This window comes from Nipponia nippon, unplaced genomic scaffold (genome assembly GCF_047370975.1).
Source record: "Nipponia nippon isolate SJK-2023a ecotype South Korea unplaced genomic scaffold, ASM4737097v1 scaffold_8, whole genome shotgun sequence".
Classification (NCBI taxonomy): Eukaryota; Metazoa; Chordata; class Aves; order Pelecaniformes; family Threskiornithidae; genus Nipponia; species Nipponia nippon.
In genome coordinates this window covers 17,859,734-17,876,129 of record NW_028262402.1, presented here as the reverse complement: position 1 = coordinate 17,876,129, position 16,396 = coordinate 17,859,734, and the positions used below count along the sequence as shown (strand labels likewise).

Genomic DNA, 16,396 nt, shown 5'->3' with positions numbered 1-16,396 from the left:
ATGTTTGTCACGGTAGTTATGGTATAAACTACCTAATGCACAAGCAGGTTATTTTTTACTGTAACTATCTTACATGACAGGTCAGTCATGCAGCCTTCACATAACGCAGGTCACATTGCTTTCAGAAATATATTTATGCTTCCATCATTATTATCAGATTATAATTTTGCTGAGAATGTAGTTTGGGAACGAAAGACTCAGAGAAACAAACCACTGGGCAGCAGTTTCTACAAGCATTGCGTAGTCACCGTGCCACAGTGGCAGAGTCAGAGCCGGGTGTGCAGGGCGTGCTCCTGCGGTGACGGGCTGCCACCGTGCGACGACGTCAGCAGCGAGGCAGAGAAAGTCAGGGCTCAAGTGTACGCTCCAAAATAAATCCCTAACATCTGCGGAGTTGAACATATGGAAGGTAAGAATCTCAAAAATTGAGTTTGCCAGTATAATACTGTAACCATACCCTAAATCCTGTCCTGTTCCTATTTAGTCTGCTCTCCTTTTCCTAGGTCTTTAATTTGTGGAAGTGATGGATGATGTCTCTGACTAAACATTCAAAATCAGCCTGATGGGGAACCCCGTGTATTATTTACTGCATATCACTAAAATTGTGCACAAAATACAGAACTCGTTTTCTTTTGGACTTTTCTATTGGGGCTTTCATTGCTATACCTGCTAGCTTTGTGAAGAGTAATATTTTTTCAGTATGTCTGGGAACTCACATGGTGCTATTCACTTTGTGCAGAAGGTGGAAGTGAGGCATAGAGAGATTAAAGGCATAAATTGTCAAAAAACATCAACTAATTTTAAGTACTGAATTTGTGAAATCTGATTTATTCCCTTTTAACCCACTTACTTAGATACCACTTTATATATACATTTATATATCACTGCTGCTTGCCACCAGCTGCAGCTCTGAATACTCCAGCTCTGCTGATGAAAGCTCAGAGATTCTTGCCAAGCACCCAGAAGACCACACAAGTAACAACTGGTAAATTATGGGAAGTTGTATCCAACTAATCTGTGGTCCATTGCACTAGCAATCTCTAGCAGGGCAGCACTGTCCAGCAGACTGAGAATGCTATATTCCCTACAACCTGTCTTGTTTATTGGCATACCTATTTCTGCAAGGTTCCTGCAGATCTTTTCATCACCATAAGACTTTGCACAATGTCAGGATAAAATGGACTGCACATGACTGCACCCTGCAGCCCTGTGGGAAGATAAATGTGTGAACCCATCCTCAGAGCCTGTAGCAACGCCTACCGCAATGGGACAAACAAGTAGGCAGCTCAGGCAACCTCAGTGCACTTGTATTTGCAAATGTGGTCTTTGTCTGGGTACGAGTAGAGAGGAGGGAAGGAGAACTGACTGGGGAATGCATCTCTCAGGATTAATAGTTCCTGAATCAAATGCTTCAATATTAAATTACAGCCTGGTTACTTCTATCTGGAAGAGCCTTCCTTTTCAAACTAAAGCCTTTTGTGCACTGCTTTTCATTCGAAATGTCTACATAGTTTGATTACCAAGGTTTCCACAGTAGGTCAGCAGGTCTTCTAATATGTGTAGAAGAGTGTAATGCCCATTTCCTGAAGACACTGCTAAATCCTGTTTATGTGTGACAATTTTAGCGTTCTAATTTAAAACAGCATCCGGTCTTGGTGACTTCTAACATGGCCTTTCCTTGTGTTGAATTCACAGGTGGGCATCATACTCTCAGGCCAACAGACAATGACAACTGCTGATGTGCCTTGCTCAGTTTCCACCACCCGGCGAGACTCTAGAGCTTGCATGTTTTATTTTTAGCTAGTCCAATAAGTCAACTTAAAGCATCCACTCCACTCCAACCCCAAAAAACAGTCGATTACATATTTTGAAAATACCAAGAAGGCTACTATGCAAAAATTTTGCAGTCATTAGGGTAATGATGTCTGCTGCAAAAGGTCATTGATATGGATGTTGCACCCAAGCAAATGAGTAAAGGAAACTTATCTGGTTCTCAAAAGTGATATTTACAGAAGATTTGTTAACTGCTTGCTGTGAAAAGCAAATCATGACTCATTGGTGCCCTCCAGCAGGGAACATTCAGTTCTAGGGAGAAGAAGGAAAAATTTTTACATCGTCTGTAGCTGGAAAGCAAGAGCACTGCAACACAGAATGGGCAAATGCTATACAAAAGTTCAGGAAGTATTCAAACAAGAGAGGAATGGTTATCATACCACAGTAAAACACTGTGAATGTTTGTACAGTCTTTTTACTAGCAGATGCATTTTATGCTGTTTTTCATCAAACTGTGAGTTGGTAGTTAGCACTACTAACAAACCCAAAGGATAAACGTTCATAATTCTGTGCTCGTAGGTATGAGGAAATCTGCATTTTTTCTCTCATGCAGTACTCCCTTCTATTCTTCCCCCCGAAACAACTTGCCATGAGGGGGAACAAACTCTATTAGAAAACAGAATTTCTAAAAATTCTATTATGAAATAGTCCTTTGATATTCTCTTATCATAAATCAAACCTGTGTGCCAGTGAAAAAGAATACAAATGGACATCTGTGTATTTATCCAAGTTGGCTAAAATACAAACCAAAAGTAGGCAGGTCACAATTCACTGCAGTCACAAGCATACACTGAACAACCCTTTGCTATGGCAAAGGTGCAAGGGGTTTCTCCAAGCTTCCCCAGTGTGCTGCTTCCGATGTCTCAGGTTTCCTGGTGGGTTTTTTTCAGAGTTTCCATTGATTGTTTTGCACGTCATTAGTTTGAAACCCTTGTATTTTATTTCAGTGAGCCTCCCACATGCAAAGAAGGCCCTATTTACATGCATTAAAGAGGCACTAATGCCTGGCTGTTAATACGTGAATCAAGCAAAGCCTGAATGATCATCCTTATGCAGTATGTTAATGTTTCCTGGTTTTCCTCTTCCACTATCACTGTAGCAGTTTCTTTCTCTCCAAGGTAGCTTTAACAAGTACACAGCACTCGCGTTGCCCCAGAGCTTCCCCAGAAAACAGCTCTGCTGTATTGTGCGCAAATAAGGAACTGAGCGGTTGAAGTGGAAAAAAAAAGAGGGACTGGTTTTCTTTTGCACCTAACAAAGCAGAAAGGAATCTTATTCTCTGATTTTATGCCTGACAATATTTTCTTTTTTGCATGCACTGGGTATATGTAGATATTGCATGCATGCACACACACGTAAGAATAGAACAAATCCATCCTAGCAGAAGATGCCACTTCAGTCAATAATCATAGTGGAAGAAACAAAGGTACCTAAGGAGGAAGAGGGGTTGGCTTAAAGAGCCTGGGCCTCTGTTAAAGACTAGCATAGGAACAATTTAGGCTGCCACACCATTATCATGGCATGAACCACCAGCAGCCACGGCATACAGCACCCAGAGAGATTATTGTCTTTAAACTACTATTCCAGGGAAAAAATCCTGTACAACCTCAGTGCTCATTACTGGGGGAAAAAAATTAAATCAAAGTAAGGCCATTGTTCACAATTACTGGTCATGTGACATTTACCTGTGTTTTTTCTTCTGCTGTAACTAGTTTGACAGGATTTCCTAGCATTTTTTTTAAACAAGACAAACATATTTCACCACGCCCACTTTCTTTACTTCCTTGACTGCACTAGACTGATGACTATAAAGGTCAGCTGTCCTCAGAGGACAGCATGGCTTGGGGGCAACAGCAGCTAACAGAAACATGGGCTTCTCAGCTTGCATGCGTTTGTTAATGCCAGCACAAAGCTTGTTCATCTCCAAGTGCTCCATGGAGCTGGCACAGAGGAGCCTGTTAAGCCAGCATCCCCAACTGCCTCCCAGTACCCTCTTTCTGAAACAGTCTCTGCGGAGAAAAAGTGTATTTGTAGGACTGGATTTTCAGAAGACACAAAATACTTTCTATTAAGTACTTTTTCATTTGAATTGTAAGATAGGATACTGTCATAGTGCTGAGCTCTTCTCTTACACAGCTGTGGCCCATGATATCAAAAACATACTGTACATTAGGTATGAATTTCTGTATGAGTTAGGTACCTAACCAGGCTTGAGGACAAAGTCTTGTTACCTAAGATTAACTGAAAACTCTTAATGAACTGTACTTTCCTCCACCTCTGTTGTAAGTCACATGACATTCAGCAGCAGAGAGGGAACGCACATGTTCAGAGAGTGAGATAAGCAAATCTTCCACAGTATCAGATAGAAGTTGCTGAATTTCTAAATGCAGTTTTCTGCTAGTTTTCTTCCTCTTCATGTCAGTCCCCTATAAGAAGAACCGACTTGCACTCATCAGTTTTCCACGTGAAATAATTCCTGTTCAGCTGACTTTGAAATATAGTCTTCTCAGCAGGAAGTCCAGACCAGTAACAACTTACTCGAGGAATTCCGAGAATAAGTAACACCTGTGCTTCACCTTTCCGAGACCACTGTCAGTGGAAATTTCCAGACCTGTACTGGCTCTGGGAAGATGTAACTGATGTTTGTGAAGAAAGCACAAATTAATGCTGAATACTCTTAAGATTTTGACAGGCCTGAGAAATTAAAATTGCTCACCCTAGCAGAGTTTTGATGAGTGCAGAGCAGCTGAAGGCCTCATAGTTTCATATGGAGAACCTTACATGTACTTGATTTTGGCAGCTTTGCTTCTTAGGGAAATTAAAAGCTGTAAAAGTCAGTCTGCAGCTTCTCAGAAAGAATAGGAAACTTTTATAACAGGAAAAGGATTCTCTACAGTGGAGGCAAAATTTACATCAAGTTGCTTAGATTATATTCATCCCACAGTATCTCTGCACATTAGGAATGAGTCATCTAAGGATTAATGAAAAGGTCATTACAGTGAAATGATGCATTGTGTCCTGAGAGGATAACAGTAAGGTACTGCCATTCTACCAACAAAACCTGAAACTCAAATGCATGAGAACATGTGCTTTTACCAGGTTGTGCCTGTACTTTTAGTTACCGAGTGAGAGCTTCTCAACATCCACATAAATTAACCACTGGACACCTAAAATATTCTTAAATTCATACAGTAGTAGAACATGTACTCTTACTAGGTTGTGCCTATGTTTTTGGTAACAGACCAATTCCTTCTTAATGCCCATACAAATTAACCAGTGGACACCTGTAGTACTTATATTCATAAACTAGTAAAGTAGATTTGGCTAAGGAATTCGGAGCTATTACATTTTTTTCAGTCTGCCACAGAAGTTCCAAACTGTTTAGCAATGAAACATGACATAAGACTATGCTTAAGTATCCTCTATCTTGGTCTGAAGTGTCCAACAAGGTGAAGGCCATTGCTCCCACTTTGCATTGTTTGATTCAATGCAATGCTCTTCTGTCAGCTCAGACTGATTTTTACCATCTGTTGATTCTTGGTCTTTGCAGGCTACAGCTGGCATTTGCACAGCAGCCGTGACATCTTTTGTGCAGGCATTTATTTCCCCTTCAGCAACAGAGTCTTGTTGGCTTGGATGATAGGATCTTTCCGATAAGCCAATATAGTCGTGGTCAACAACTACTGCACCTTGTAAAAAGTAACGGTTGTCTGTAAAAGAAAAGTAGCCATTAAATCAGATCCTTCTAGTTTACTGAAAGCTGTACTTCAAATGTTAGCGAGGTTCTAAGAGCCATTCAACAGTTAAGTATCTCTGTACAGGGGGCTAGAAATTCCTTTGCAAGATGTAGGTCCAAAGAGGGACCTTCGTGGGAGCTACTGTGGAGGTGAAACTGCACTTTTCTGACCATGTTTCTCAACAGATGTGCCCTAAATCTGCCTATTTTGCACTCCTGAATCATTTGAGCACTGGATCCAGAGGCATTCTCTTGAGTTTAATATTTAAACCAAACTACATTCAAACAAGAAAAAGAAAACATTGCTTCAGACACATAAATGTATGTGTGCGTAAGGTGTCCTGGAACCTCTGCCTGGCTGTAAAGACAATGAGGTAGCAAGCAACCCAGGTACAGAGACTGTGAATCTGTGATGCCTGTACCAAGGGCTCTATCAATGCACTGACTCAGGATTTATCTTTAGACCATGAGTGTTACAAAAGGTTATGAAAAAATACCTTGCTTCTGATTGCCCATTCTTATCTGCGAAAGATTATTTTCCTTGCATAAAAAAGGAGCACTTCATTTTCAGGCTTTGCCTTTTCTCTTTAAAACTCCCAAACTCACACATCTAAAGTGTGATACACACATAATACACTTCAAATTTTTGGAGCAGGGTAAGCAAAACACTTAACACTTACAAAGCTGGTAGGCAAGGCTAAAATATCCTCACCTAAGATGCAATTTTTCCACATTTATTTGACAGAGAACACTGCAAATACTTTGCTCCCATCCAAGGTTATGCAAAGGGACAGACACCAGACTTACACCACAGCAGTAGGAATAATAAATAAGTTGCAGATAAAAAACGTCCACCCCTGCTAATAGAGAGAAGTCCTTTGTTACAAAGATACACGTGTTTCTTTATGGATTAAAAAGATGTCATTCACTATGTCATTTACTGCCCAGTTTCACTGCTCTTATCCAACTGAAATAATACTCTTCCTTGATTGCTGTTAGGCTGTTTGATAACAGCTGGCAATTACTTTGGCAAAGCCTGGTTTACCTCTTTACACAACGTAAATATGTATGAATATCAGTTTATAATTTTAAGATTTATAAGTACTCATAATCCATCAAATCTTTTGCCTGTGTCAGACAACTAATCTTCAGTCACTTCCTGGGAAAGGAAAGAAATTCTGTGTTTACCTACTGCTTCTGCAGCATTTAGCAGTAAACATATTAGGCTCTGATCCTACAAAGACAACTACATTTAACTTTTCATACCATGACACAATTTACCAAAGTCATTGTAATAGCTGGAGATTATCTGCATGCTTGACATGCATGTGACTTCCTCCTTACGGATCAGCAATTTAATGAAGAACTGGAAGCCACAGAGTGACCATCCAACAGTAAAAGTAGTGTCCTGGAAATGTGACATGAAATTGGTATCTTGGTTATGAAATCTGTAACTGACAACTGGCATAAATATCAGCTTCTTACATAAAATTCCGGAATTAGTTTCAGCTTTGCAAATCCCTCACTTTTAAGAGGTGACAGAAGAAATTACCATCTCAATGCAGTTTATACATTTTGAAGAACCAAAGCTTAACCACACATGCCAATAGGGTGGGAACTGGTCTACTTTTCAAGAACCTTGAATGACAAAGCAGCTTGTTTTGTGACAGAAGTCTTCTAAACACGGAGTATTCATTTTCCTCAAAATGCCTGTGGTGACTCAAAGACAGCATCAAGAGAAAAGAAACAGCTGCCACTGTTACAGCAGCATCGCAAAGGACACAGTGAATGTATAAGAGCAAGAGTGGCGGCTGATTATCCAAGTCCTTGGGAATTTCTAGCAGTCCTAGGCAGAGCCCGACAATTTTAGTTGCTCTGGCAAAAGAAACATATTTACTTCTTCAGTAGCACAATTTAAAATAAACTCTCCAAAAATAAGTTCTCTGATGTACTCTATTTTAAGGCTTTAGAGGACACTCTTTTGTTGTTCAAAAAAAAAGTCTAAACATGTACCATTTGCACTAGTCTGACTAAGCAAAAAAATAATTTAAAAAAGTTTCCGTTGCACAAGCAAAATAAACATGAATCCTGTCTACATCAAAACAGAAACACAGTCAGAAAATGCTCTTTGAATACAGTTCAGCCTAATTATACTTCTAGAATGTTTTCAGCAGCCAGCATGAACAGGTCCAAACCACAGATTACAAGCAACTTTAATGGAAGCTATTTTTAAACATACTTTAAACATGATTCATTAGCTCCGTTCCATGCTCTGCATAGATTTGAAGCCACTCACACTCACTGTTCTCCTTACTGAAAACTGCAATTATTACATTATTACCCAGTGTTGGTTTAATTCACACTGGTGGGTGAATGTTACTTGTTCACTCTGATAACCTAACCTAATACCAAGACATGACAGAAAAATTTAAAAAAAAAACCCCAAAACCAACAAAATCATTATATATAAACAATACACACACACACATATATATATACCTTTTTCACTGGACCCTCTTATGTATGGCTTGAGGTGAGACATCTTGATGGGTCTTTTCAACCTGGATCCTGTGGCATCTCTTAATATTGCACAGCCATTATCTGTGATATAATCTATAATACAAGGACCAACCCATTCTGATTGGAAACGACCATCTTTCCACCAGTTTTTTCTTTGCCTGAGGACTTCATGACCAACTTTAAGTCGAAGGGTATTTAATTGCTTCGGCTTCCTTTTGACAGTGATTTTGTTTCTGATTGTTTGTTTGTCTGAAGTGTTTTTCTCCACCTGAAGAAAGATATATATGACTCACATTTTTTTTTCCAAAAGTGATCATTTATTTTCATAACATTGGTTAATAATGCAGAAGCATAACGTTAAGCCATTTTGGATGTCTGTAATTCATGATATGTAGGGCCGGAGAGTTCTGAAGAAATTGATTTTATCTTCATAAATCAATAGTCCATAGGCAATGTTTTTCAGCTTCCGTAGATATGCAGCCCTCTAAGTCAGATATGAATCTCTTGGCAATAGCTCTCTTTTAAGGTTACTCCCTCTAAATACATATGAGAACAGGTACACTGGAATCTAGGGATCATGTGCAAAGGAAAAAAAAAACAAAACACACAAAACACAACAAAAAAACAAACCCACACAAAACTCTACATTGCTTTAAAAGGTTAGTTATACTTTACACTTCAAGCCTTTCCATCTTTTTTATCTTCAGTCTTCTTACTAGTAAAATTTGAATATATAACATTTACCTGGCAATCTGAGGTTTTCTCTTCTTCCAGTGTTTGGCTGGCTTTTTTAGTTGCTTCAAATATTTTGGCAAACATACTGTATTCTCCTTCCACACATATATTCATTGGCTCAACAACATGTGGGTTACGATTAAACATTTGGAAATATGGGGTGTTTTGATCTGGCTCCTAGGAAAATAGGGAGCAAAAAGCAAGCAAATTCAGCGTACAGCTTTGCAGATATTTTGGGGGACTTCAGTCAAGAGGAAGAACCACACATACCAAATTTGTCAAATTGAAAGCATAGGCAATAGCAGACAAACGTTCATCCCAATCATTTGGATGGTCAGTGCAGTATTTGTTAAGGAAAGTTTTGATTGTCTTGGATGTTCTTTCATTTACATCATCTGTCTGAGGATAAGACAATACAATTTGTTTCATGCCAAACAGTGCAAACAGCTCTTCATTTATCTTCAAAAGAAAAAGAATACAATTACTGAAGGCTTCCCTCTTCTGTATCACAGTTCAAGTAAACTAATCCAGTAGTTCTCCAACCCTTTTGTTGATATGATGGTGACTAAGCAAAAGTCTTACATACATATTCCCACCAAACAGTCCAGGGTTGGGAGTGAGAGCTAAAAGGAATCAGTATGGCTTAGAAGCCAGCAACTGATGGTTTCTAAACACATTTCTGCCACTAATTCAATTTGTCATTTCCTCCGTATCATAGTCTCATGATTTCATCATCTCTGAGTGGATCAAAGTGTGAAAAGTTCTTCATAATCACTATAGGGCAATGTCAAAAATACCCATAGCTATCTGCTATACTGGACAATATGGATGAATTAAATACAGCATGCTGGAGAGTGAAAGCTTGTGCCAGTTCAACTGAGTGACAAAACACATGCTATGACCGCCAGGAAATCATTTTCCTTTGTTCTTTATCCAAAGAATAAAACTCTGGGAAACATGGTGTAATGCCACAATTGCAAATAACTGGTTTGTCATTTTCTGTATGTGATAACTTCTTTTTTTTTTTTTTTTTAATTAAAGATCTACAGTCTTTTTCAGGAATGGTGTAAAATTCCAATTTAATACAAGGAAAAACATAGTTTTTATTGAAAAAGAGAAAGCAGCCACATAAAGACTTACCTGATAAACAAGCTCCTTCCCCTGATCAATCGGCATTTTTTGAGGTGGTCCATATAAGAAAAACACATTTATGATTGCCTTAGCAATTTCAGCTGCTGAAGTGTCATGCAGTGGCAAGATAACAGCCCATTGTGTAAACAAATCTGTCATAATTATGATGTACTTGTGGCTTCTGTTGGTAACATTAAAAGGTCCCATTAGGTCTATAGTGACTGCTGTCCATGGGTCCTCTGCTTTGATAGGGTGTATTTTGGGTGCTGTGGTGGTTGTATTCTTTGCCACTTGGCAGTGCCGACAAGCATACACCTAGTGGAAAAATCAGGGAAAATGCTATCAATAAAAAGTGATGGTAAAGGTTTAAGACAATCAGCAGGATCATAAATCTCCACTATTCCTCTGTAAGTTAGGTCAGACCAGGCAATGCAAAACAAATTCATTCTATCATTTTTCTTACCATTTTTTACCCTTAGTTTTTCCAGCCCCAGCATAAAAAACAAAACAAAACCAAACAACAGTCAAGGCCAGGAGAAGGACATGTGCAGGAATTCATGGCTGAACTCTCCTCATCCTGAAAGCACTGTGCTCTTTCAAGTCCACAGTATGCATTTTAATATCCATTACCACCTGTAAATAGTAAAGGAAGTATGAAGCAGCTGAGATTGAAAGAAAGTCCTAATCATTCCCCTTTTGGTTCTATTGTGTATGCTGTGGCTGAAAAACTTTGGCAGTATACATTATCTTCCCTGCATAACATGGATCAGCTTTATCTACAGGACAGAGGCCCTTTGTCCAAGTCTGAACTGAAAGCAAAGACTCATTTTCAGTTCATGTTACAGTTGCGCATGAGCTCAAAGTATTCAGGTGATGCAGCAAACTGACAGCAGCAGTAATTTGGCCGTAAAGGACATTTACATACAGTTTCCTCAAGGATCACATTCTGCCCAGGGATCACGTCCATGTCCCTTTGGATGAAGGAGGAGAAGGAACTTTCCCAAGCAGTGATTTGTTTAACTATGTCTTGAACATGCCTAATTGTAAGGCAGCGGCACCATTTTCGTATTCTTACCTGCCAGCAGCCACTCTGGCCACATATTCTTGGGATGGTATGCTGCATCCTAACAAAGATATACAAGAGTCCTTGCAAGAGAAATCCCTCTCAAAGACCAGATGTGCCCTACATATTAAAGGCAGCATGGCTTCCCGCTACCGCGTAACATACAGCAATATGCAAGGCACATGGTCAGTAGTAAGAGAAAAAAGAAAAAGGGAACACTATGCTTTGACAAGAAGACCCTTTAAAGTTTGATTGTAGGCTTACATTTCCTCATCAGGAAGCAGTATCGGTGCTTGCTGTATCAACATCATATGATTACAAAACGTTTGTAACAAAGACTACATTAAAAAAATCCTGTAGCTATGAGACCATACCCACTGCTTGACGTCATTTGTTACAGAGGTCCAGTAGTAATTAGATTCTACTAAAGTCAGTGTCCTTGATATGCCGTGATGAGTGCCAGCAGCATTTTCGTGGCATTTCTCAAGCACCTTTTTCTTCTCTTCATCTGAAACAATTACCAGGCGCATTTGTTTTCTGTCTTTTCCAACATAGAACAATTTATTTTCTGAAAGAAGAAAAGTAACAGCAAATTATATCCAAGTGCTTTGTCTTTTGTTTAGTTTACTAAACTACTGGGCATGATTCAGTACAGAATTTATTAAATCAACTTCAGTTCACTTCTGTGTAATTGTAGCTTTTTGTTTACAAATACTTTATTTCGTCCGAAGAGCCAGTTGTTCATCTATGTTTATTAATCTGGACACAAGGCATTACAAGGGCAAGTCAGAACGCAAACAACGTTCCTGCAGGAAGTCTGACTGAAACACAAGCTAATGCCAGGGGTGGGAAGGGGACGTAGGATGTCTTGTGAGACTTATTGTCTGCTTGCCAGCAACGTGACTTTGTGATTTGAAGCTTTAACTCCTCCCTGCCTTCTCTCTACATACACTTGGCAAGTTTGATGGGATTGAGAGAGCTCAGCGGACCACAAAGGCTCATATAGTTCCTTGCAGGGATGCAATAAAGCTGGGAAAGGTCAGGAGGCTCTAAGGTGACAGATGGCAAAGCCATCCTTGATTTTCTGCCCAGCCACACACAGCATCCTCCACACTGGACTGAGCATTCCTTGTCTACAGCTGCAGGTCTGGATTTCCCGTTCTGTAGTCCTTTGAATTATGGATTGCAATGGCTATGTATTTCCCCAGCATCTAGAACAACATTTGGCTTTCAGATAGATATATAAAGCCCTCCTGGAAAGGACTAAAGCAGATTGAGTTTCCATTTCTGTAAACATCGTGTTACATATTAACAGGGGTTAGGCAGAATGTTTGTTTCATAGAGAATGTATATAAAAATCACAGTATACTGCAGAACAAGATCCCATTTTAATTTTTTTTTTGTATCACCAAATCTTCATGTAAAAAATCTATTTTTGTAGTAGTTTGAGAGAATATTTTTACCTTTGAAAACAAATTTTTTGGCTGCTCTCCTGATTCCACTTCTTTCACTTGATAACGTTGTGGGGTGATACTCTCCTGTTCGCTTGTAGTATGCAATCTGCTTCAGGTGGAGCCCACCATTTTTTCCACTACGGACCATTGCTAACCTGAACAAAATGCACAGTACTTGTTAGACGGAGCAACTGTCAGAGAAGCATGTCTTCAGTTTTTACTGGTTTCTTTGTAGTTCAGAGGTATCCTGATAATGTAGCATCCGAGAAGATGTTACACCATCCACTGCACTGCTCCTGATATTCCCATGCTATCAATTTAGGCAATAAGGAATACTGCTGGACACGCTACTTTTGTTCTACGCGGTTTTTTTCATCAACCTTAAAACTTCCAAACAATGGGGACTTCCACTATATTCATTGGACAGGGGCAGGGTGAGAAAGAAATTGCTTTTCTCATTCTTAAACATTTGGATAGCTCTCAAATGCAGGCGTGCTGGAGATTAGATGTGTCCAAAGAGCCACCCTAGTCGGAAAAAAAACACACAGACAAATAGGAAAAAACAACTCCCCAGACAGAAACTGACTTAAATTTATTTTGTTCATAAATTCATCTCACAATTACATTCTGAAGTCCCAAACCAGACTCTGCATTGAAGGTAACAACTCATTCCCTGACATGGGCTGACTTCGCTGATCACAATAATAAACTAAAATGTCATTAGTAAAATTGTACAGTCATTGGTACAGGAAAAGCTTGGGTCTAGCAAGAATAGCATCAAAATAATTACAAATTAATGACAAGCAGAAATATTGATGCAGGCTCTACGCGATTTCAGGGGTTTTTGTTTGTTTGTTTGTTTTTTGTTGTTGATTTTTTTTTTTTCAAATCTGCTCTGGCAGCAATGAAGACGTAGATGGAATGGCAGTGTGATCCTGCTCTAATTTATGTCTACAAAAGCAGGATCAGGCTTGGGGTCTGCCACGTCATAATTTCTTAATGAATGCTGGTTATCCACAGCATTAAGCAAATTTCATCCTTATCCTGCCAGTGTCCCAAGACTAGACAATGTGACAACACATAGCCTGCTAAAAAGAGTAATCAGTTTGTCTGCCATATCTGCTAAGTGGCAGATAATTATGGGGAAGTGACAGTAGCCAGTCTCTCTGGAATCCATGTTATCTCATTATACGTTGATGCTATTTGAAAGCCAAATGTAAGTCAGGATGTTTATTTTTCAATTTCTAGATTCTCACCAACCTTTATTATACTGGGGGTGGGAAGGAGGTAAAGAGCTCTGAAGAGTGATTAAGCCTGCTTTTATTTACTCCATTTCTCCCAGAAATTAAAATGCTGTATGTTATTTATAGAATATCATATTCTACAGCAGGGCTAAATATTGCTGTGTTCCAGGAACTTCACCTTCAAACAGTGACAAGACCTCTGCTTCACTGAATACTTCATTTGGTACAACCTAGACCTGGCTTTCAAAAACAGCCAAGTCTCTTGTCATACAAGATTAGTGTTTTAAGGTAAAATTCTCGTACCTGAGAGAACTAGCACACAAACTTTTCACCACTACAATCCTGTCTGCAAGGAAAGAGGGCGTTTCAGTACAGGGAAGGAGTGGAGCCAGAATAGAGTACTGCTTCTAGTGATCTCAGCTGGCACAGCAGTTTCTTGTAAATTTACATCTAATAGCACAAGCCAAAGCAACTGACTGAGTTGGTAAATTGGATAACTAAGAACAGAAAGGAAGGTGAAGCTACCAAGATAAAACTTTTGTTTCTGTTATTTTAAATAAGTCAATTAACTAGCATTTCTGACAGTAAAAGAATACTGGTGAAGAGCAATTAAAATATCGTATCTGCCAGGGGCATACATTCAGACTTCATTCAGGGCTCTCCTGAAGGCCGGTCCTGCAATTACCCAAGCATGGCTAGAAGTCAAAACCAACCAGGTATGATCTTGGCTTGACACAGACTTTCACACAGGGCAAGAAAAGACGTTCCAGAACAATCTTTATTCTTCCAGTACCTTTTGCTCATGAAACTCTTGCCTGAAAGAGTGAATATTCTCCATGGTACATGGTTATTGGTTGTCACAAAATGCAGTTGCACAGCAATAAGATACACCTGAGCAGGACCACAGCTTATACTTCAGCTAAACAGAAATTCTATCCTCATTCCTGCAATGGCAGTTTCTACTATAAAAGTTTGCAAGAGTATACATAAACCAATGAAGAAAGAATGCATTATGTAGTATCCATATACATTTAATGTATTTAGTAGGATCCTGATCCAGCAAACTGTTAAGTGCTTCAATAGTCTGCTGGATTGCTGCCTAAGAGGACAACATCAAATGAGCTTCCTTCCTGAATATTTAATTTCCTATATCCCTACTAGTTTTTCTTCCCAATACCTGATTTACTTTGTTTAGCCTAATCTTAAAAGAAAAACTGAAAATAACAAATTATACAGTTTTCTGGTTTTGTTATTTAGAATAAACCATATTACTTCAGATAATTCTTATGCTATCTCTATCAATACTCATAATGTACGTGGTAGTCTGTAAAAATCAAAGATTTTTACAATCAGTAATCACTTCTTAATACCTTTGAAGCTGGAAAACAATACACTGCTTTACAGTCAAGAAAAGCATTTCAGCAAAGAGAATGAAACTGCCATATAACCAGAGCTCTTTCTGCTTTACTGTTGTAGCCAAAACAGTCATACCTGCTAACACTTTAACTGTTTTATTTTTTAATGCCTACTTCTGCCTCCATCACAATCCTAACTGCAAAGCTGGTTTGGTTCCACCCCCCCCCCCCAGGATTTTGTGTACTTCCCCTGCCTCTATCTGCAGTTCCTGCCAGAAACAGGAATTCTCCATGGAGCCTTGAATACATCTTTTCTAACCAAAGTGCTTCCAGGAACCTGTAAATAAGACAGACGCACTCGCCTACATCCCTCCCTGGCTTTTGCAAGCCCGAGCCATTTTTGACAGAGACCCCTGCCACTTCAGAACACCCTCGTTTCTTCAGTATCTCCGCCTCCAAGCTTGACACCACCTAACCGGTCATTGGCACTATTAGACCACACGCAGGCCTCAGCCAGGATGGAAGCTGCTCTGCAGATGACAACGGTGCCACCTCGGAGGCGCAGGCAAGCAAATTAAACCCCTGCCCGAACCCATGACCACCACCTCACAAATACCGCCTTATCGTTTATTGCGACCGCCACACAAGCACAGGAGAGACGGGCAGTTGTGGCCCCCGCAAGACAGGCAGAGGGCCGGGGCGGGGGCCAGTGGAGTCGAGAGGGTAGGTACACTAAGCCGAAGGCTTATCGCCCTTGGTAGCGTCAGCCGTACCTCCCAGAAACGTTTCCTCCGGGGAAGGAGTCTCGCCCGCCCTCAGCATCCCCCGGTGCGGCGACGCCACGCCATCAAGGCCGCGCCTAAACCCCGTTCCCGCCCGCCCGCCAAGACTACGGCCCCCAGCATGCACCGCGCCGGCCCCGAGCGGCCGCCCGCAACGCCCCTGCCCACGCAGGCCACGCTGGGAGCGGTAGTCCCGAGTCGGCGCTACCCGGCGCGCAGGTCAGCGCGGCAAACCTCACGCATGCGCGAAGCGACGTCGACGCGATCTTTTTCCTTCCCCCCTCCCCGCCCTCGATCCCCACCCCCTCCTGACGGCTCCGCGGCGAGGTCGTTGGCACGTCAGGGGCGGCGGAGAGCCGCCGGTCCCCCGGCCACGCACCTGCTCCAGCAGAGGTATCGTCACGCCCTGTTGCAGGGGCTGCAGCCCACTAACTTGACCTCTTTCTGTCAGGGTAACCGCAACGACGGCCCTTGCGCCCCGAGACTTATGTGGCGCCCCCGGAAGTGGCGGGAGGGAGGGTGGGAGGGTGGGGGCGGGCCGCC

The 16,396-nt window shown here is 40.7% G+C and overlaps 2 protein-coding genes across 6 annotated transcripts in view; one reads left to right on the top strand and one right to left on the bottom strand.

Annotated features, from left to right (window-relative positions):
- Nucleotides 1-4,679: 4,679 nt before the first annotated feature.
- GIN1 (gypsy retrotransposon integrase 1) lies at nucleotides 4,680-16,362 on the bottom strand. 4 transcript variants are annotated; one of them, XM_087742808.1, is made up of 8 exons: nucleotides 16,233-16,362; nucleotides 12,482-12,627; nucleotides 11,393-11,586; nucleotides 9,965-10,270; nucleotides 9,095-9,283; nucleotides 8,834-9,001; nucleotides 8,069-8,357; nucleotides 4,680-5,543 (listed from the first exon to the last, which is right to left on the bottom strand). In XM_087742808.1, the coding sequence occupies exons 2-8, from the start codon at nucleotides 12,618-12,620 to the stop codon at nucleotides 5,245-5,247; spliced, it is 1,584 nt and encodes a 527-aa protein (XP_087598934.1). In that variant the 5' UTR covers nucleotides 12,621-12,627; nucleotides 16,233-16,362; the 3' UTR covers nucleotides 4,680-5,244. The 4 variants fall into 4 exon arrangements, with proteins under 4 accessions (XP_087598934.1, XP_087598936.1, XP_087598935.1 ...); XM_087742810.1 differs by having other exon boundaries at nucleotides 9,095-9,223; XM_087742809.1 differs by lacking the exon at nucleotides 16,233-16,362 and adding an exon at nucleotides 15,845-15,929.
- PPIP5K2 (diphosphoinositol pentakisphosphate kinase 2) overlaps nucleotides 16,123-16,396 on the top strand; it is a 51,604-nt gene continuing 51,330 nt past the window's right edge. The window contains exon 1 of one of the 2 annotated variants that reach the window (XM_087742798.1): nucleotides 16,123-16,246. The gene's annotated coding sequence lies outside the window, so the exon portion shown is untranslated. The remainder of the gene's footprint in view (nucleotides 16,247-16,396) is intronic. The other variant, XM_087742795.1, reaches the window with a different exon arrangement.

Coding starts and splice junctions, on each gene's coding strand:
- GIN1 (XM_087742808.1), bottom strand. CDS start 12,620: ATGGTCCGTAGTGGAAAAAATGGTGGGCTCCACCTGAAGCAGATTGCA. Junction 9,002..9,094: donor CTTTCAATTTGACAAATTTG/GTATGTGTGGTT, acceptor CTATTTTCCTAG/GAGCCAGATCAAAACACCCC. Junction 5,544..8,068: donor AAGAGGGTCCAGTGAAAAAG/GTATATATATAT, acceptor TTTCTTTTACAG/ACAACCGTTACTTTTTACAA.